Source organism: Camarhynchus parvulus, chromosome 5 (genome assembly GCF_901933205.1).
Source record: "Camarhynchus parvulus chromosome 5, STF_HiC, whole genome shotgun sequence".
NCBI lineage: Eukaryota > Metazoa > Chordata > Aves > Passeriformes > Thraupidae > Camarhynchus > Camarhynchus parvulus.
The window spans coordinates 13,365,736-13,388,345 of NC_044575.1; the positions used below are offsets into that span (position 1 = coordinate 13,365,736).

Here is a 22,610-nt window from a genome sequence, read left to right on the forward strand (position 1 = left end):
GTACATAAAGCTCCATTTAGAGACTGCAGGACTGCATACAGGGAGGTATGGGAGGGGGCTAGAATTTTTCAAATAAATGAGATTTACAAGCAGCAATATGAATCATCTGTTTCTGATGAAAGATCATTTTCTAAACAATAAATAAGAAAAACTGGGACTGGAAAAAGCCTAGATACATTGATGGGGGAAAAAAAATCCAGTTGGTGAAATAAGAATGGGGTGAATAATTCATAAATAGCACAGTGTATTGGTCGTTTTAACAGACATTTTGATTTATGGATTTAAGTGCCTAAAATAGCTCAACAATTTATAAATCATCTTAAAATCAACAGATCATGAGTAGATTTGTCTGGCTTTACAGCAAGGCAGTCGAGCTGCATTTGTTACCGTGGCAACTGAAGGTACCTCAGTTACCATGGCTACAGCTCCTTTAAAATATAGTTGGCAATTCCTCCCTCCCCAACTTTTGTGACTGTTTTGAAAAGGAATTTAAAAAACAAAAAAAGAGAAATTCTAGTGCTCTGTCAACACTTGCACTGAGACAAAAGGTTTACAAAATGCAAATTTTGTCAACCCACAACGCCGGGTTAAAGATAAGCTAATTTTTCTGCTGCAAATCTTCACCTCAGTGAGACACTGTGTTATGAAGAGCTTAGATCTGGGAATCCACAATCTTGGATTATGAAGAGCTTGATGATCACATAGCTCAACATTTCATATCAAAACCTAGTTCTGGTGTTCACTGGAAGAAGAGGTGCAAAAATGGACTCCTACCACATTGCAAATTCTCTGTATATCAAAGCTCCTCACACACAGGCAGCTGCCTGGATTGCTTAGTGAAAGATGGAAAAAAGGTTGGAAATCCTGGATTCTTTTTTCTGAGGCAGATGAAGTGGCAACATTCACATCCCCAGGCTCCAGTCAGCACCCAAGATGTGCTTCCTATTCTGGAAAGGATGGCTTTATAGAGGAAACCATTTACTGCACTCAAATCAGTGTCCTCTGAATTATCCTGAGGTTAGAGTGGCATTTATGTTCCTAAACTGCAGGTAATCTGTTTAGGGAGGTTTCTTGCACCTAATGCATCAAGACAGGAAAAGGCTTTTCCATCTTTCCAGAAAATTGTGCACCTCAATCTGAGACACAAGGCATTCAAGGAAGAGGTCACAATGTCTCTTTCACATCACTGCGGTTTTACTGAAAATAAAATATAAAAATACTTCAAGCTCTGATTGATAAATATTTTTTTAAAACTAATCACAAATCTTGATTTGAACATCTTCTGATTCCCAGCTAGCTCTATGTTTTAAAATCACCTTTAATTTTCCCTCCCTAGGAAACAGTTTTTTGTGCTCTCCCAAAACATTCAATTGCACATAGTTGGTGTTAAAAGCAGGCTTATGGCAGCACACAATTGCTACAAATCACTTAGGAATTAGAAATGGAGCAAGTGAAAATAAGCCCTCTGGGGTGAATACTATTTTTCATCCTTATTTGCCAACAGAATACCTGGCTTGAACATGAGTCCTGCCTTTCTCCTCCTTCAGCCTCAATTCCCTCTCATTTTCACTTACATTTTTATGCAGTTTTGTGCCTATTATATGGATACTTGTTAGGGAAGATTTCCAGAAGTGATTAGTGATTTCTGGCTGGTATTTCTCACTGTTATTGAGTCTCCAAACCAAAATCTCCTGAAGGGCTAAATTTTAATAAGCCATCAGTCCTATCATTGTAAAATATCTGATAAGATTTCCTAGTGCTGAGGACTTCAAAGTCTCATGACAAAGTATCGAGGACACTAGAAAGGGCAGTGGAAATGTTTTCACACTTTTCTTAACCCAGAGATGCCATTTCCACAGTCATTGATGCCAAAAAGAACAAAACTCTAAGAGCCTACACAGATCTGACCACTGCCCCCCATTCTTTACACCCCCTACACACATTTGCTGTGTGTTGGACTCACTGAGCTGCAAGGTTAAAAGGAAGAACATGGCTCAAGGTCTGAGCTGGAATTTCACAACCAGCCTGCTTTGAACTCTGCAAACACAACTTCTGGGGGACCATATCTTGGCCAACAGACACAGTACCCTAACAAAAGCCCAGCACTCAAGATTTCACAGATTATCCACCCTGGGAAAGTTTAGATATTAAGATACAGATTATGAATCCTGTCCCCTAATTTTGCCCCAATTCAATATCTCGACACTGGTAGTTGTGTACTCAAAGTTAAAACACCATACTTGAGAAACACAAGCTCTAAACACAATCACTTTGTCTGTGGCACAGAAGTAGTAGCTACTTGTTTTGCCTTACAAAACAGTTGCAGAGATTGATACCTACATTAACATTGCAACAGCAGGTGTAAAGCTCCATACTGTTAGAGGCTATAGAGTGTTTTGGATTCTTTGTACTGCAGGTAGATACATAATATTCAAAGAGACCTGTTTCAAATGAAAGATATTTCCTTTATGTCTGAGGTTAGAATTCAGAAACTGAGTTGGTTCTCCAAACACACTTAGCATGTGCACTTGTATAAACCTAAGAAATGAAAACACACCACAGATGATGCAGCCAGAAGACAGTAAACAATAATATATGAGAGGATCTTATCATCCAACAAGATGTTCAGTATACTGCAGAACACAAGCTAAACACAGTTGCATAATATTGCTAGCAAACCTTTTAAAACATTGTACACTCCTTCTACCTTGTCCAGAAAGCAAATTTTCTCTAGGTTTAGGCTGTGACTTACCTTGTCATCCTTCTGAATATTTCCATCTTTCTTTTAACCTTGACTGCACAAGAAGTTTGATTTAGAAGTCCTTGCTTGTTGCTTATGCAATACACCTCCCAGGAGGGGTTCAAAGGGCTCCTCCCGGGCCTTTTGTAGCCCCAGCTGAAAGGGGTTAACAGAGTGATGTACGTGGTGCAGCACCAGATGAGAGAATGGCTCTCACCTGCAAGGGGCTGTAGGGAGCCCCTTTGACAATGCCAAGCAATCAGCTCTGCAGCAACGCCCTGGAAATCCTCCCTCTGCAAGGCCTCCACAGCTGCCAGCCCTGAACTGGCTTATGGGAGGGGTGATCACCACCTGTAGCTCACAGCAGGGTTGGTGTCAAAGGTGCTAGATGTGACCAATTTAGCTTTAAAAAACATAACAACAAGGACAAGACTTTTTCATTGCTCTCCTCCATGTCAGGACAGAGTTTTTACAAGTGGCTAGATTGGGTACAGTAGGAGAAAAATATTGTACCATGAAAAGAAAAGATGCTACGACTTTCTCCTTGAAATCAGGATGGGGCGGTCAGCAAGGGGGGTGGCAACATGCTCTGACTGCCCTGTGTCACCATGGTGGCAGCTCATGCCATGACAGATGCCCTCGAGTCTGGGTTGTATGTTATGCGTTCTGTAAACATCACATCTGTACTTGCCCACCAAACAGTGGATTCTCACCAAAACCAAACTGGGCTGTCTTCCATGAGATGTTAGATAAAGAATAAAAACATTACTTGGGAAGCAAAGTGTGTGACTGCCTAAACAGGAGACTGGCACCTAGTGGCCACACTATGATTCCAGTTGCTTACTGCTGACACGTTGGAGTGGAGCCACAGAAATACAGGAATAAATATTTTCTTCTTCAGAGAGACAGGAGAAATGATGTTGAAAAAAATACCCTCAATCTTGCTGGTCTGAGTCAAGACAGACTATACAGAATCCTTTAGGCTGGAAGTGACTTGTAAAGGTGATCTGGTCCAACACCCTGCGGTGTGCAGGGACATCTTCAACTACATCAGGTTGCTCAGAGCCCTGACCTTGAATGTTTCCAGGGATGGGACATCTACAGCCTCTCTGGGCAACCTGCTCTGGTGTTTCACCAGTCTCATAATGAAAAAACTTCTTCCTTATATCTGAGCCTGATTCCCTCATTAAGTTTAAAACCATTAACTCTCATGTAATTGCAACAGGCCCTGCTCAAACATTCATCCTCATCTTTCTTATATGACAAAGACTATTTTGGAAGTTGCCTAAAAGAGCTACCAACACAGTTTTATAAGTTATGTTGTCACTAATTTGGATATCTGAAATGGCTCACAGCCAGTCAAAACCCAAAGACTGCTGTCAGTGGAAATTTTGTATGTTCCCATCCTGTGCATTATCCTTGCACAAATTAAGCTGTGCAGGAGCCTCTACCTAACTCGGGAATGAAAACATACTCTCCTTTCCAAAATATTGCCTATTTTTTAAATCATTGTTGGGTTTTCTTTTTGATTTGTAATAGTTGCAACTATAAATAAGGTGGATATACTTTTATATAATTATATAATAATGTTGATATTTTATATTTAGGTTGATATTTGATATTTAATGTTAATATTAGATAAGTAGAGCAAAGGCACAAAAAGGTCTCAATATTTAGTACCATATTTAGGCCATCTAGGAGCTTAACAGGACTTTTGTGCTACACACTGCCCAAAGGTAGGAAAGAATTATGGCCATAATGCTTTAAAAGCACAAACTGCTAGCTATGGATTAAGCCAAGCAATATGAAAGGGAAAGTGCCCACAACTCATTGCTAGTCATAATCTGGAAAAAATATGAAGAAATGGTGAAATTATCCAAAATGAAGCAGTCACTGAAATGCCTGAGGTTTAACATCCTTATTTTTAGACCCCTTGTTAAGAACTCTGGCTTTTCAGGGAATACATCATCTGTGACATCCATCCACATAAACTGCAGTGAAAACAGGAAATCCTGAGCTCAACATTTACTGGCACTATAGTGATACCAGGGCTTCCAGTTTTCCAGGGTGAGGAGTTATTTTGAGTGCCTCTGTTCTGAGGTGCTAAACTCAACTATCAGAGGGTAAACACTCAGTTGCTCCCTGAATTCAAATCTCTTTGGAACATATCACACAGAGTCAGAAACCAAGGTTTCAAAATCCATGGTCAAATATGAAGTAAATTGGTCTGTAGATGAATTCTATCATAATTATTTTTGCTATAGTATTGCTTTGGGAGAGAAATTGGGTTAAGACTGCAGACATAAACTGCTCACCTTTGGGGTTTGATGCATTCTGGACCTTCCACTTCATCCTAAGTAGGAGCTGCCAGCATCATCCTACAGCCTGCCACGCTCCAGCAGCTCTGTTTGAATGTGTGTGGAAGGTGTGCAGATAGACCTCACACCCTGTCCAAGGCTGCTTATGTAGCCAGCCCACCCACATGGGAAACTACAAAAGGTTGGACAGGTACTCATTTTAATTTGTCTTGAAGCAGAAGCATTATTGTCTGCACACAAACATGATCTGGAACACACACCAAATACCTTGGCTTAAAAGCCACAGGGAGGAAAGTTGGCCCTGCATGTTAAGTTAAGGAGTTCTACATTTAGGGCAAAGCCTCCCTGTGCTTCAGGTGTTTCCTTATGGACTTTTCTACTCAATACTCCCACACACTGGAGGGTTTCCTCTAGCAAAAAAAGGTAAGTAAGCAGGGCATGCTCTTTCTAAAGGAGCTGGAGACCACTGAGCACCCTCTGCCTCCTTCATACCTGTGACAATTTCATTCCTGGGGGCTGCTGTGAAGCTGAGGTTGGTGAATCAAACCTCACTGAGGGTGGGCTCCAAAAGGGTGCAGAAATAATGTCTCCAGCTCTATGAAAGGCTTCTAGCACCACTTCAAAAGCAGGTTTGAGAGACGCTGCATACATATAAGCATATAAGCATATGAATTAAACCACCTTTGGGCAAGTCACAGTGTAGAAGCTAAAACAAAAAGGGAAAAAAATAGACCAGCAGCAAGTTAGAGAGGAAGGAAGTGTGATTTTCTCAGGAGATAAATCCAGAACAAAGGTGGTGAGGTGAGATCCTGAAAATCTTAACGCATGACACCACCACCATTGATTGCTACAAAACTCTCCCATTCAGTTTAGAACAGAAACTGTGTAAAGTCAAAAAAATGTTACCAACTGCCTAACAGAAAAAAATTGAAACTCCTTGTATTAATGGGCAATTAAAGTTGTCTGGTTTCTTTTGCCATGTGTTAGTTGATGTTCCATGTATGAGATATTACATGACTTTCTCAGTTTCTTTAATCCTAAAGCTTTTGACAGAACTGATAGCATAAAAGTGTGTGGCATCATCTGAAAATGAGATTAATAATTATATTGAATTTATGCAGCAAAAGCATGAGCATATGAAACAGAAGTCTAGGACTCATGGGGTGTTTGAATGTTTAGTGGTTGTTAGCTTACAAAAGAAGGAAAATGCCTGAAAATTTCTAAATGCTTAGTTGTCTGTGATAGATAGGACAAAAATGAAAAAGCTTAAGATGCAGATGATTTTGTTTAGGCATTAGGAAGAAAAAATATAGATTAAGAAATGGTGAAGTACTAGGATAAATTTCCTGCAGAATTTCCATTATATTCACCAGTATAGATCCTTAACAACAGCCAGTGTAGCTGCCTTTCAGGAATGATCAAAGACTGTGCTTTGGGACAGGGAAATGACAATTTTGAAGGTCCCTATTAAGCACACATTTCTGCAGTCCCTCAGAGATGCAAGGCTTACTTTCACACTTACAGCTCCTTCTGCTGTGTCTCATATACTCAGCTGCAGGAGTCTTGGGGCCCTTTTGGATCAGGAATCTATATATGTTAAGAATTTCCCGCTGCGCCATTGCTGAGCAATATGAAGCATTCCTAGGTCCCACCATACTCTTCCCATTTAGTTCTCACTACCAGACTAGGGAGCAGCAAGGAAGCTTTGCAAAATAAATTCACTTCTCTTCTGTGTCAATGTTCCTATTAATTCACAAGGCTTAATCTGTCCCAGACAAAACTGGAAGGCTTGCCTGTGACCTACAAAGAACCATTCCAGCCCTTGCCTTGTGACCACCTGGCTGGCCGTGTGGCCCCAGAGGAGCACAGTCCACACCCCACTTCCAGTTCTGATGCAGCCTTGCTTATCCCAGTAACTACCTCGTCAAAGCACATGGCTGCCTGCTAGGACTAACATTTGAGAGATCAGCTTCTAATTTATTTATTGCAACGTCAACGCCGAATAACTTAAGCATATTTTCCACAGATGACTGCACATTTTTTTTAACACGCTGTTTCATGTCTGTGTGCCACAAAGCATTCCAAGATTTTTTTGCAAGCTGTCATATATTTTTTGGCATTACATAATCATTTGATCCATGAGCTGCTTGTGGACTTTTTATCCAACTCTAGAGCAAGCTCTATCTATCCGCAAGGCTCCTTCTTCCATTTGTCTCAGCTACAAAACGTGAATTTGAATAATCTTGTGAGTGAACCAGCATGTTTGCTGATGTGAGCTTCTCTATCAATTGTATTATCATCTCACTGAAAGGCAGACTGCTGAGAGGGTCATCTCTGCCTTCACTGAGAACAGCTTGGTGCTAACATCTGATTGTGCCTTCATATACTTACACCACACCCATAAAAAAAGAACTGGACTTTTTTTCCCAGGCAAATAATTTCCTTTTCATGATCATTGCTCACAGGATCTTGAAACATCTTCCATTAGGATTCTTAATGAAATATTGCAGAGGTTGCTTTTTGACAGAGTCCTAGCTTTTGCTCACTTCCCCAGCATTATCTGGTTGTTGGCATCATGAGCCCACATTTAATCATCTGATCAGTCATACAGATTCAGTATTACTTTCAAAAATTCAGCAGAATTACTGGCACATTAAAAATTAGTCATTTGTTTGAATCAGGGTCCATATCTCTAAGAAAACCTGGAAAATTGGTCTTGACATAATAAAGTGTTTATAAAGCTAAGTATTTAAGGCAGCTTTCACTTAACCCATACTTTGGCTGAGCTGCAGCAAAAAGATTTGTCTTGTTAAATAATCTGGGGACACATAGGCTGAACTAAATTAATTTTAAATTAAAAGTGGTTAAAGTACTGTTTACAGATTAAAACAAAAACTAGGCAAAGCTTTGAGATTTGAGTCACAATGCTGGCTTTTTCATGGAAGTGCAGTAGTTTTAGAGACAAATCTCAATCAGATGAACTACTGTAAAAGAAAGTTGGTAAAGTACTTGATACCTTGTGCATAGAAACGCCAGTGCTTTATACAGGTCTAGTACAGATCTCTGGGTATATTTGAATTATTGATGTTTTGTAGAAAACCAACTCCTCTGTTGCCAGCATATATTATTGAAACTCTTCAGAGCCCTTTTCCTGCAAGTGTGTAGCAGTGATAGACAAAGCGAATAATTACTAGACTTGTGATTTTTATATTATTCTGCCCGTCCACACCCCTCAGTCCTCTCCTGCTTCCCCAAAACAAACAACAAAACCCCAAAACAAACTAACTCAAACATAGTAGAACTCATTAGAGCCACAATATACTTTTCTGGAAGCTCCATGGCAGTAAGACTACCATCGTTTCTCTGCAGAGACAAAGTCCTGTGGTGAGTTCTATGTTCTCACCTCCCATTTCAGTCTTGGCAAGCTCTGGGTCCTCCTAAGAGAGAAGCAGGAAACCTCCTGCTGCTCATGGCCCTGCTCATGCAGACTGAGATGACAACTGCTTAGTTCCTCTTCTTTGCTAGTTCAACAGCAAAGAGATGGTGCCACTTATACAGAGAATTTCCTCAGTTCAATCAAAATGCCACCTTCCTCTGCTTTTCATCCAGAAGTTCTAGGGAGGGTAGAATTTCCTGAATTTCCCTATAAAAGGACAGGGATTAAGAATCACTTTCAAAAATATTTCTGATAGCAGACGGAATGGAAAAGGCTGGCAAATCTTCTCTGAGTGTGCTGTGTTTCTTTTCTCCCATCTAGCTTGAGTAGGATTGTTAAATGATTCTGAGCAGTATCAAAGGAGAAGAGCACGTGTCTGCAGCGTGCAGCTGCTACTAACTTGCTCTGAATGTGTGATCTGGAATGAATTATGAATAGCATGTCATGTACACCACTATTTCCTAGAAAACAAACTCTGCAGTCACTGAAACCTGACTTGCAAAGCCCTGCTGCTTCCATTGCCACCACACACTTTCCTTGTTGTCTCTAAGAGTGCTGCCAAGATTCAGCCAAGGCCTCCCTTCCCAAGTTCTCACTCCAGACATACATTGGTCTGGACAGGGAGCCAATGTAAATTGGCAGACAGTTCCAAGCCCCAGAGAGTTTATTATCTCAATTAAATTAAAAAAAAATAGAAAAAAGGATGGTGCAAAAGATGCAGGCCCACATGCTTGAATGTGTCAATGGAGGAGGTTGGAAAAGAGCCTCACTCACCTGATTTCTGATCTAGTACTTTTGTCACCAGCCTTCACTGCCTGTCTGCACTGAAGTCTGGGAATTCCAGGCACCATATCAATGAATTCTAGCAGGTCACCCAGCATATTTGCGTGGACCCAAGCATAAAAGAAGGTTTCTTATCTACAAGACCAGAACTATCTAAGACAGGCAAGGTAAAGTGCAATTTTAGAAAACTGCTCCCAGAAGTAAAAAGCAAAACCTCTGTATTTAATCCTGTCTGGTCCAATACTCAGACCTTTTATCTAAGCCTAGCCTCTAAATCCTCATATATTAGAAGGTTTATTTGGGTTTTTAAGGCTGTTGGGCTTTTGTTTTCTTTCCATGCTGAGTGGAAAGATGCTGGCTAATTATTCATGAGTGGCTATATCTGATTCCATTACCTTGCTCCCTTTACAGCCATGCAAGGTTGATGTGAAACACTACTGTTATGAATTAATTGGTACTTCATATTCCCACTGCCCTGGCAAAAATGGCTGGGTTAGGCATAAGGCAGGGAGAAAAGATAGATAGATAGATAGATAGATAGATAGATAGATAGATAGATAGATAGATAGATAGATAGATAGATAGATAGATAGATAGATAGATAGATAGACAGACAGACAGATAGATAGATAGATAGATAGATAGATAGATAGATAGATAGATAGATAGATAGATAGATAGATAGATAGATTTAATCAAAGGCAAGATAAATTAGGTTACAAAATTCTCCACTTAGGGGCATGACACCTTTTAGACTCTTTCGAAATAAACTTATTAAAATATAGCCAGTATTAAGAGAAATTATGCAGGAGTGTAATTTCTTCTGTCTCCAGAATGAAAATATTTTAATATAACTTACATTTTAATCCAAATCTCCCCTGTTAAATCTCTTCTCTGCCTTTACTTATGGCTTTTGTGATTTTAGACAATCTGAGATTTTTCTTTGTTGGTATTAGAGCCAGAAAAAAAAAGTGATAGCAGCAGCATTTCTAGTGAAATAGAAATCATTCACATGTCAAAGCAAATAAAAGAGTTTTGATCACTTCAAACACTTTACCTAGGTATATTCTTTAATTATAGAAATTTTATATGCCATTATGTAACTCAACAGCATGTGACATCACGTCTTAAAATCCTCACTCTTTTCCCTCAGCCCATTCCAATTCTAGGAAGAGAAGGTGCTGTAAAATGTAAGATTAAGAACTACTAAATTATACAAGTGCAATCCATTGGTTTGATTAGTTTTCAGACCATTATTAGTGAAATAAAAAGAGACAGACTTATTTTCAAAGACAATAGAACACGTGTGAGTCCCATGGTCTTCACCAGATTTTATCAGCACTGCCCATCTCTGGATTTGACAAGTTATCATGTTAGGCTCAATGGGCCTCTGATGGTAGGCCAGGGAGAACTCTTTTTTTTTTCCACATCTTTGGAAAAAATTAATGCTGGTCTTCGTAGAAAAGCCTACTCACCAACTTTTGTGTTATTAGATCATGCTTACAGTTTGCTATGTCTCAGATGATCAACAAAGAAAAATACTCGGGAGAAAGAAGGGAAGAGAGCAATATAAACTGAGGATCACAAACATAAATCTGTGCCAGTGATACTTGTAGTAAGCTGATAAATTCCTGTGTTTCAAGAAGCTGCAGGTGATAAATCTATCAGAGATGGATGCCAGTGAACAAATTGTCAGGTCTGACTTCCAGGCATTTCTGAACTTAAATTGGAGAAAAGTTAAATTGGAGAAAAATACTGGGATTCTTCCTGTCAATACCATTACTCATACACAGTTTAATGAAATCTTGAAATCAGACTCATGCTTTCAAAGCCACAAAGCCTACAAAAACATGCCCATCCCGGAGAAAAATGCTGTTAAAACCAGATAGGAGGAAGCAGACACTTCACACTCATTTAGGAAGTGCTTCCTGCTCTGCTGAAGTGGGGACTAAAAGCTCTCAATTACTCTCTGAAGCCAAGGTGTGAGCACACAAGGGCTAACAATGAGAGATTGTGGGTGTGATGTTCTCTACCGATAGCACTGCCAACATGTACCACTGCAGAAAACTTAATGCCTGGTCAGAATTGGCTATTTGTTCTCTTTAATACAGTAAAAGATCAGTTTCAAGATACTTGCTGTGCAAGGTCAGTCTGAAGGTTGTCCCAAGCAGGAAAAACTAACTCAGGAGATATATTTTTATACACCAAGAAGAGGATTGCATTTGGAGTCAAGATAAAGAAAGGGGCCATCTCCATAAACTCTTAAAATGCAAAATGGTTTTATTGCCCTCTCTCCTTCTCATCCTACCTGTCTTAAGGAAGTGTCAGCACTTCCCTCTGCAGCCTGAATTCTCAGGGCTCTATGATTCCATGAAACAATCTGCCCCAGGCTGGAACACAGCAGACATGCTCAGGCTACTACGAACATCTTCCTGATTGCTTGGTGCAAGATGCTTTTAGTTTCTCATTTTATTCACATGCAGACAATATCTGAGAGCTACTGATATACACAAAACGGATTTTTCAGGAAGTACACAAAAAGGATTTTTCAGGAAGACTGCTGATATACTAAAGCCATTAACATTTAGATAAAAGCATGTAGAACCTGCACACATTTATATAGGATCACAAAGCACATGGTCAACGCCACCTATTTTACAGATGGAGAAACGGTGCATGAAGAAATTTCTCAATTTAACAGGAGATTCTGACAAAAAATACACCCAAAAATCCTGCTTCTCAAGTTCCCTAATCTTCATATTGTTTATCTCTCAGATATATTAGGCATTGATTTTAGCACATATCAGCATGTATAGCAGATCCTCACATAACAGTGCTGTGAGAACCTGAAGTTTTTAGGGGAAAATATCACTTTTTTGTTTAAATCTGTGACAACAGTTCTGATCTCTTTGGCAACAAAGCTGAATTTGAAAAGCACAAGAGTCTGTTTGCTTCTGTATCCTTCCAAGCTTGTTTGCTCTTACTGGCCTAACACTGGCATAGGCTGCCCAGAGAGGCTGTGGAATCTCCAGCCTTGGAGATACTCACACCTGGAGTAGGCAAGAGCAACCCGGTCCAGCTTTGAAGTTGTACCAAACAACCTCCAGAGGGCCCTTCCAACCTAAATTATTTTGTGATCTTCCATTTTCTTTGTATTCTATTAAACAGTTCCCCTCAAAATGTGGCAAATCCGTGCTTTTGCCTTTGTTTGCTAATACAGAAGGTCAAGTGTAATTCTGCACTAGGTCTACCCAGAAGGAATTTCTTGATGGCAGGAGAGTTTTGATAGCTTGAAGTATAGGTTATTTTTAATGGGTCTGTTCCTTTGGCAGCAGTTTTGATCAGACTATTGCACTGCATTCACTGGCAACACCCAGTTAGAAGAAACTAGTTCTTTTTAACCCCTATGTTGACTACACTGTTGAAAAAGGGACACTCTGAGTAACAGGAAACTAAAAGGAACAGGAAACTAATATTTTTATCATCACAGTTGCTCATGCTCATAAATACAGGGAAATGCCTTATATGACATCTCTTGTCAAGGTGACACACATAACAAACAAGAAGGTAACAGATGTAGGGAGGGAGTGGCAAGAGGTACTACCATGACGGTACTACTCCAACACACAAAGAGACTTAGATATGTGCAAATTACTTAATTGATTAAAGGAGGACTGAGCAGGGCAACTGTGATTCCAAGACTGGTGAATTTTGGCCTGACTGCACTGACTGTACCCCTCAATTATCCTGGAATACAACCAAAAGATCTCCTTTAGGCTGAGGAAACACTGAGAAAAGCTAAAAAAACTGGCTTTGATCACCTTGGAGAATAGAATTCTCCAGGGAGACATTATTGCTGCCAACAAGGTCTCCCTGTCAATATTTAAAGGAAGCTCATAAGAAAGATGCAGATCTACTTTTTTGTAAGTCCTGTTGTAACAGGACCCAGGGTAATGTTTTTAACCTAAACAAGGGAAGATTCATACTAGAAGAGATTTTTTTACAATGAAGGTGGTGGAACACAAGGGCAGATTTCCCAGAGAGGTGGTGGATACCCCATCGCTGGAAACATTCAAGGCCAGATTGTAATAGTAATCCAACAACCTTTAAAAAAAGTTCATCTAATTCTGGTACAAGTCTTACACTATAATGAGAATCTCTTCAAGAAAATTGTGTCTGGTGAAAGCCAATAGATTTGTCTCCTTTGGGATCAGCTGACAGGCTTATCTGAAACCTCTTCCTTACCTCCCTATCCCCCACTCCCAAAAGATCTAGAGAAGGGAACTGAGAACTGAGGCATTTGAGAGCTCTGTTTGATAATGTGACTCTTCTCAGCCTGTGTCTGGGGTTTGCCAAGAAAGTCTGATGGTGCCAAGGACTCTGCTCCATGCTGTAGAGCCCACCTGAGACTGCCACCAGTATTTACTAGCACCTTTCTGAGATCTGAAATATCACAGCTCTCACTAAGCTGAGAGCAGCCATGATACTGCTGAGAGAATGTTGAGAAAAGTACTGCCTGGCAGCTGTCCTGGAAGGTGTGCTCTCTCTTTAAGGCAAGGAAGTAACAAAAGACTAAGTTCAGGAAGGTACAATTTCAATATGTCTTTAACCTTAAATCCCACAGACAGTCCTGAGATTTAAGTGCTTGCTTAAATGTACACTCTCACTAAGGCACTATCTATATAAGAATGGATTTTAACCTGTACTTATATACTGCTTTCCCTCCCAGGCTGAATGTTAGACTGTCTTTGCAGGTGAGACTTGGCATCTTAAGCCCACAGGAAGAAAGCTTGGCATTATATTCACATTTAATATAGCTCTTGCCTCTCCCTGATGCTTCAGAATCAAAGCCCCCGTACTTAACCTACAGTTTAACATTTCTCTCATATCTTTCTTTCCACAGTATGTGGCATTTGCCTCCCTGTTCTTCATTCTGGTCTCCATTACCACCTTCTGCCTCGAGACCCACGAGAGATTTAACCCCATTGTGAACAAGACAGAAACTGAATTCATCGGGAATGACACCCAGGTGCGGCACTACAGGGAAGCAGAGACGGAAGCCTTTCTCACCTACATCGAAGGTGTCTGTGTGGTCTGGTTTACATTTGAGTTCTTGATGAGAGTCACTTTCTGCCCAAACAAGGTGGAATTTATCAAAAACTCTTTGAACATCATTGACTTTGTGGCCATACTGCCTTTCTATCTAGAGGTTGGACTCAGTGGCCTGTCTTCCAAAGCTGCTAAGGATGTCCTGGGCTTCCTCCGCGTAGTCCGTTTTGTGCGAATCCTGCGAATTTTCAAGCTGACCCGCCACTTCGTCGGGTTGCGGGTCTTGGGACACACCCTCCGTGCCAGCACAAATGAATTCTTGCTGCTCATCATATTTTTGGCATTGGGCGTCTTAATCTTTGCCACGATGATCTATTATGCCGAGAGAATAGGTGCTAAACCAAATGACCCTAGTGCCAGTGAACACACACACTTTAAAAATATCCCCATCGGCTTTTGGTGGGCTGTTGTCACCATGACGACCCTGGGCTACGGAGACATGTATCCTCAGACTTGGTCAGGCATGCTGGTGGGGGCCCTCTGCGCTCTCGCTGGTGTGCTGACCATTGCCATGCCTGTCCCTGTCATTGTGAACAATTTCGGAATGTATTACTCCTTAGCTATGGCTAAGCAGAAGCTACCAAAGAAAAAAAAGAAGCATATCCCGAGGCCACCCCAGCTGGGATCCCCCAATTATTGTAAATCTGTCATAAACTCTCCACACCACAGTACTCAGAGCGACACTTGCCCACTGGCCCAAGAAGAAATTTTAGAAATTAACAGAGCAGGTAGGAAACCTCTTAGAGGAATGTCCATCTGACCGTTAACCTCCATCCCGCGTAGTGATTTAAGATTCAGCCAGACTGCTTTCTTAGAGCAATGGGTAGCACATTTATCCATTCTAGTCCCACCATCACACAGTGAATAATATGTGTGAAGTCTAGGTTGCAGGGACAAATGGTACAGTGGAGGCTGATCAGCAAAACTAAGGATAAGAGCACGCTCTAGGAGCCCAAACTTTGGTCCTGGTTAAGGGCATACAAGTCTCAAGATATTTTGGAAAGCTGTTACATCTAGTGGAAGAATTTTGAGAGTTCTACAGCTGTGTTGCTGGACTGTGTAATGCATCTCAGAGGCTCCTGAGAGCTGAATGCTTCATAGAGCAGAGTAGGAGCCAAGTACTCAGCAATTACAGAGCTTTCTGACAAAAACAGGGCTGGAATTTGAAACAGCCAGATGCTTTCTCATTTGTTCCCATTTGGGACCTTTCAGCTGTTTTAAATGGCAGATATTGTACATCTCATTACAGAAACTAGGTGCCTAGTAAGTAGAAGGGACAACTATACCATCATGCATATTCATGAGACAATCCAGTCTCTTTCTGATGATTAACTGCAAAGTAGAACAACAGCTCAAATTCTTGACACTAATGCAAAATGACTCACTCTGAGACAAGACTAGATGTAAGGATGTTTATTCCATGGCATGCAAATCAATCTATTCTATAATATTCCACTAGAATTTAGCATTTAGAACTACGACGAGTTTTGAACCACATTTTCTAAAACATGCTCCTTTTGCAAGTATGGGTTGGTGAGTTACAGCTCTTTCAACCTTCTAGCAGCAAAGGCCAACTGTAAAAGGTCTGACTGGTCATTACCAGCTGGTTTGGCCTAAACAGTGATTGCCTCATTCTTATTTTTAATTGTACTGATTCATGTTAGCAATAGGTGAAACCAGAGCTAAATTAACCATTCTAATTCTACTGGGAGTGGGGAGGGAAATGGAAAGAATACTAGTCACCATGGAATATATTATAATATCCCATGGCTAGTGGTTAATTATGGGAATATCTCAGTTCTATGAGACTCCTATAGCACACAAAATTACGGGGCTCCAATTTGATTTTTTAAACCCCATAATCTACCTCTACCCATGGAATATCACTATCTATTCTATGGAGTAATTTGCAAGTAGATAACCACACTGAAAACAATGCCAACTTCATTTTTGGCAGATATTCCAGCCAAGTTGCATAGTAGACATTCTTTAGCCTTTTCAGAATATCCCCCTGCATTATATAAGAAAGGACAGATTGCCAGCCAAGTGATCTCAACTGACACAGAGTTCGAATCAGGTTGTTTTGGAAGAGCTAGCATATACCTATGATGGTCTTGTGTTATCATTTTTTGCTTTGAAGAAAATTCTGATTTGTTACTCATTGTGAGCGAGATATTTTCTTATCATCTCATAGCCATGCATGTTGATGTCATTGTGAGAAGCACAAAGAAAGTGAGACTTTCCTTTGTGTGTGACTTCACCAATGCCAATGCTAATTTTGGAGGGGAAGAGCTGGTGGGAATCTTTCTCTTCTTTCCTATTCTCTTTTGTCTTCCTTTCTTATTTCTTTTCCCTTCTGTGCAAGTATGTAAAATCCATTCAAAAGGTAAATAGCTTTCATTTGTTTTTGTTAAAGGCTATTTCCATTGCAACAGGCCAATCACAATTCACGTGACTGATAGACTGTACCAATTGTACCCTTGGCACACATAAGCGATGGTTCTATCATCCATTCCCCTCAGGTTGCAAATGCTTACCACTGCTCATGTTCAAGCAGCAAACTTCCTCATAAAGCAGATGCTTTTGTGGCATCATGGATCAAGAGGGAAAGAGGGCACAGCAGTATTGTGTGTCTCCTACCATGAGCAATGTGCCAACTGGCCTATGATAGGGTGCAAGAAATGCCAGACTCTGAGGTACTTTAGCAGTCAGCTACAGAGTGAAATCAGCTCAGAAATCCCTGGCTTTATAAAGTTCCTTCCATTACCTACCCTGGTCCTCTCTGGGAAATGGAGGACCAGGAACTCTACAAGTTCAGTACAATTCCGCCCTGGTATCCTGAGAATACATGTAATTTTGGTTCAATGTGGAACTGTTTCGCCACCATTAGTGCTCTAAACTCAGCTGTTACCACAATATCCATGAAGTACTGATAGTAGCAGCAACTTATCTATTTCTGCAATAATTAAGAGAGACTATTTTTGTATACATATACAAGCATATATATTTTAAGAAGCAACAAAGCACACTTACACTTCAGCTAACAAAATTGTAACACTGTAGCTGGAGTTCTGTTTCTGATAATTATTATGCACCACTAGCAGCAAAAAATATTGCCGGCATCTTTTAGCTTCCCAATAGGGAAAGATCTATATGTGTGCAGGAGAAAAGCAAAAAATACTAACATCAGGACCAAACTGTTAAGACAAGATCTGCATTGCCTTGGATGTTAAGTTTCATTTCTGTAACATGAAGCATTCACAGGAACTGACTTGTTTTTGAAACCATTACCAGCACATAATATGAAAACAGGGATTTGCAAGCAGTGAAAATCTTTAGATTGATTAACATCATCTAACTGTAAACAACTAGTTACGGTTAACATTATAGTTAATATTGCATTAGGAACACAGAATGGGTGCCTAAGTTTTCTAAAATAGTGTCCAAGTTGTCCAGCATATTTCTTGTCATTTTTAACTGTAAAGCTTCAGTGTGACAGTGCCTAGGTCACATAAGATTGTGTGATTTGTATCCAATATGTTATTAAAAAACAAAAAGCCTGCTTAGTTGCTCAGGTGTAAAGGACATCACATGAAGTTATTAATTCTATATATTATTGGTGGTGGAGTGATTAAACACATCACCAAACAGAGCTGAGCATGAAGTAGCTCTACACGTGACTCCCTCCCTCATTCTCCGAGTCAGCACTTCACATCTGTTCCTGATCCATGCCCTCAGGGCCAAGGGGGCTCTACAGAGAGCTCAGCACAGCTCTGCCCGGTGCCTCCTCCCAGGATAAGGAGCACTTTCCTGGCACAGACATGCAAACAGCAGAGCTTTGCCCACAGGCTGCACAGCTGCTGCCAAAGATGCTGTGGTCATTTGCAGCCAAAGCAAAGATGCTTTGAATTTAAAGACTGGCAGGTTTGAATTAAATCTTTTTATTACCCCCAACACTCTCAGCAGCTCAGTCCTGGACTAATCTACACCTGGCAGGAGGGTATCTTTAATTAACAGCACTTGATTTTGATCTGTCAGAGTTTAAGAATGTCAGTTTCATTCTACCTTACCCCCCTTTCCTGCAGCAGCTCTTCCTGTTTTCCATCCTGTCTGATCTCACCAGTGGGAGGCTGGGAAAGCAGCAAAAGGGAGGAAAGGCATTTCAGAGTAGAGGATGGCAGAGCTAGAGCTGCAGGCAGACCTTCACCAGCAGCATTAAGGAGAAATCTCCCCTATATAAAACATTGTCTGCAAAGCGGTTTCTGCTGCCCATAAATTCTCAAGATACTGCTTAAAGAGTGCCTGGTGAAACTGGGCCCGATACAGAGCAGCAGATTTCACCTGACCAATTTGACCAAAACTCCTTGACCTGGGGATATCTCAAACTACAGAGAACTGTGAGTCCCCTCACTTAATATACACCCACCAAATTTTAGCATCCCTATGTCAAAGGATTGATGTTTTTATGTTGCAGTGCTGTTTACCGGCCTTGTTTAATGTCAGGGCTTCATTTTGGCATCATTTTATATAGGACAGCCACTATACTGCAATCAAATACCCAACAGGCTAACTGGACAGCAAAGAGAAGATTTAATTAAGGAAGATTACTTGAAAGATCTGTGGCAGAGCCACTAGTTGAATATAACTAAAAAATTATCAGTCAACCAGTCTGCTATGCTGGAGTGTCTTATATCTCAAGGCTTGAGTATTCTAAACAGTCAGTATCCTAACAGAAGTTAAAAAAAAAAAAGACCAAAAAAAACCAAACAAGAAAAAAACCCCAAACAAACAAACAAACAAACAAAAAACCTCAAAACCCAGGAAAAGACAGTTACCACTTAAACATTTTGTCCCAAACCTCACACTGCCCTACAGGTATAAATTTAATTCAGTACATAGTGAAACATTTTAAGGTGCAAGTTTGTAAGAAGACCTCAAAACTTGCAAAACAAATATTAAAAGCTCTCAGTTTTGTTTTTAAAGTGTTGCCCAGTTCCTCAGCCCCTCTCTTACGTGTGCTGCGTGCTCACCTGCTGGACCAGTTGACTGACTGCATGGTGACATCTCAGAGTTGTCACTGGATGAAGCAGTGAAAGTAACATCCCAACAGTGTAAAAGAAATTTAGAACATGAGCTCAGGAATTCATAACTTCATTTGATGCCTACAGTACTGTCTGGTGCGACGCAGCAATGGTCTAAAGAATGCATTCATAATACATAACCCAAGGAGATGGGTTATTTGGGATTTGTTCAGAGATGTACCCCACCCTTTTATTCTTTTCATATATATATTTACAACACCAGCATACAAAAGGTTTATATTGACTTTAACATGGCCAAATGAGGAATTTCTCACCTCTCTGATCCACTCTGCATGCAGCTTCACTTAAGTTATGCTCCAAAGATATCCTTGTGCAGGCTCTTTCACAGTGTACTGGTGGCAAAATTCTCTATTCATTGCACAGCTGTAAAATACACAAAAAAATTACTAGAATTGAGGCAGCTAAGAGGAGAGGGGTAATATCTGTCATTACTAACACAGACTTCAGCTTCAGAAAAACATTCTGTGGTTCTTTTACTTCTCTGCCCCTAAGCCAATTTTCAGTAGCCCACTCCTGGACTATCCTGATGTCTGAATAGTTAAAGTAATCCAAGTCTAACACTGACAGAAAGGAGCTACGAAGTTGCAGTGACTCCAGTGTACTCCATGGTCAGATGAACTGGAACAAACTGTGATGTTAGGAACCCATTATTTCAATGCAATTTCCTGAGAGAGAGCTGATCTCCTTTTAAAGAAATCGTGTGGAATTACCCATTCCAGCTTTATCACTCATGCTTTCTGAAGGAGCTGCTCTTTTCTCAGGGCTTCATTTTTCATCTCTTCTGTCATCATAACCTAAATAACCCTTATTCCTTGTGCAACACACTGGCTCTAACGTCAGAAGTGTGCTGAGCACTGTAATTCTAGTGCCAGTGCTCAGTGGGAGCTGGGAACTCTAGGCAGCTCTTGTCAGAGGCCCATTCTGCTGCCTAACATTTCACTGCAGCTTGTGAACCTCAGTGGCTTTTATGGAGAACAAAGCATTGTTAAAGCCATAGGTATGTAGTCACTGTGGTGGTCCTTCAAACCTCCAGGAAGCAAATTCTCTGATCAAGTGTCTCTGAACACTAATTTTAGTGTCATAAAACCTTTGCCCCTCTCTGTAAGATGGACAGTAGATGGCAAAGTAATTGCTAAGAGCTTAGGTCTGTTTCAGCTCAAAAAGCTCAGGTGTTTAAATGTGTTGGACATAAAAAGTACTAAAGAGGCGGTGGAAAAGGTAATAGGGGGGTGTTTTTTCTTTCCTCACTATACTTAGCCTTCCTAGTCTTTAAAATCCAAAATTCCTCACTCCAAAATAGCAAATGAGGTAATGATCACATCTTGATATCACTGATGATGGAGTCTTTGGGATCTAATGGAGAAATTGCTAACAGCTCAAAACAAAAGGAATAACACTCAGTTATTCTCATCTAACTTAATTTTAATTTGTCTGTGGTCCCTCTTATATTAGAAGAAGAATCAGGCAGCCTCCAAGAGTAATCCACTCATTTATGACCTGAGCTGTCCTCTGGGGGTGCCTTTGTCCATAAGAGATCACAGGTGACTGCAGCTCTAATTCAATATTGTCAGTTAAGTGCCTACAGTTCTGTGGAAGCACTTTGGATCTATTCCTTGCCCCCTGCCCCATGTGGCATTCCTGCAACCTCACAGCTGAGGGTCACATGTAAAGCAGAATCTATAACTAATATAATGTAATACCTTGTGGTACAATTATTCATCTGTCACTTCCTGTAGAGATAAAACCAGTGGGTGTCACTTGTACTACTGTTGATTTTAGAATGTGAGTAAAAAATAACATCCTCTATATCAAGTAATTTGAAAACAAAGAGGAGGATCTATGTATCCAAGCACAGTGCTTTATGTTTCCTGCTTTTTTCTGGCACTACGTGAGATATGAAAAAAAAATATCTAAAATTAGAAAATCTCCCCATACAAACCCTGTAGGCCAGAGCTGGGGCTGAGAGTATTTAGGGATAGGACTGCACTAAGCTAAAAAACAAATGCTGAACTAAATAGTAAATGTTAGGAGTTTTCATGCCTTAATAACCTAATGAGCACAAGGCACTTGGAGTCATGAGAAAACACAGATACAAGCACTTCAGCCAAATAAGGCCAACCTGTGCCAATCCTCCAGCACAAAGCAGATATAAATACGGTAAATCCTCTTTCTCAAGCACATGGTTCCCATGCCATTCAGTGCAGAATGCATTCCTGGAATATTTAAGAGATACTCTTGGCATCTCTTCCTTCTGCTGTACTGAGTATGGTCAGTGTTTGCAGGACAGATACAAGAAAAGGTACCTCTGTGCAACAAGTGCATTTCTGATGCAGAACAATTAAACACATCAGATCACTTACCTGTTACTACAAAAGGCCAGGGGCAAAGAGGTATAGGGTATGAGGTCCCAGTTCTGTGCCCAGTCCACTTGCTTGTATCCCTCTTGGACTATATTTGCTGGATATTTTCTCTGAGCCTTTTGTTGACTTGCTTGTCTGTTTATAAGCACAAAGCCGGAATAACAAGCACTCTACCATTCCTGCTGTCATTGTTCTTTGTATTCATTCATCCACGTTCCATGTCTCAGACACCTTCCGTACCGTATAGATCATCATACTGTATTCCTCAGTCAGAGCAGTAATATAAGGTGGTAACATGACTCACCTGACTGCATTTTCCTGTAACCTCTACCTGACCTGTCAATGACCCCCCTGGTGTTAGTGAGACTCACAGATGCTCAGGGTAGGTATAAGTAAACCCCCAAGAGGATCAGGATGAAACTAGGAAGGATCTTCCAGAGCTCTTTGCGATGCAGGATTTCCAGAAGAAACCGTTCTCAGCACTGCATTAAGCACATATCCAATAATGCCTATAAATAGCAAGATGCACTGGATCGACTTTCCTAGAGCTCCTGTACTTCTCTAGCAGTACCAGTAGGTAGGCAGCCAACATACTGTCACCTCACTTCAAGAAGTAGTACCTGTCAAGGGTGATATTCTCTGGGAGTGACGTTACTATGTTGGCCAAGTTAGTACTGGGAGAGACGGTCACCACCGTCACTGGAGTGCCTTTCCTGGGGGACACGGCTTCCTGGAGGGACCCTGGTGGTGAGTAAATGTTGA

General features: G+C 40.6%; 1 protein-coding gene across 5 annotated transcripts in view; it reads left to right on the plus strand.

Moving 5' to 3' along the window:
- KCNC1 (potassium voltage-gated channel subfamily C member 1) overlaps window positions 1-22,610 on the plus strand; it is a 123,490-nt gene that overhangs the window by 70,129 nt on the left and 30,751 nt on the right. For all 5 annotated transcript variants that reach the window (XM_030950396.1, XM_030950394.1, XM_030950391.1 and 2 more), the window contains exon 2: window positions 14,181-15,114. In XM_030950396.1, the coding sequence (XP_030806256.1) occupies window positions 14,181-15,114 (934 nt within the window). The remainder of the gene's footprint in view (window positions 1-14,180; window positions 15,115-22,610) is intronic.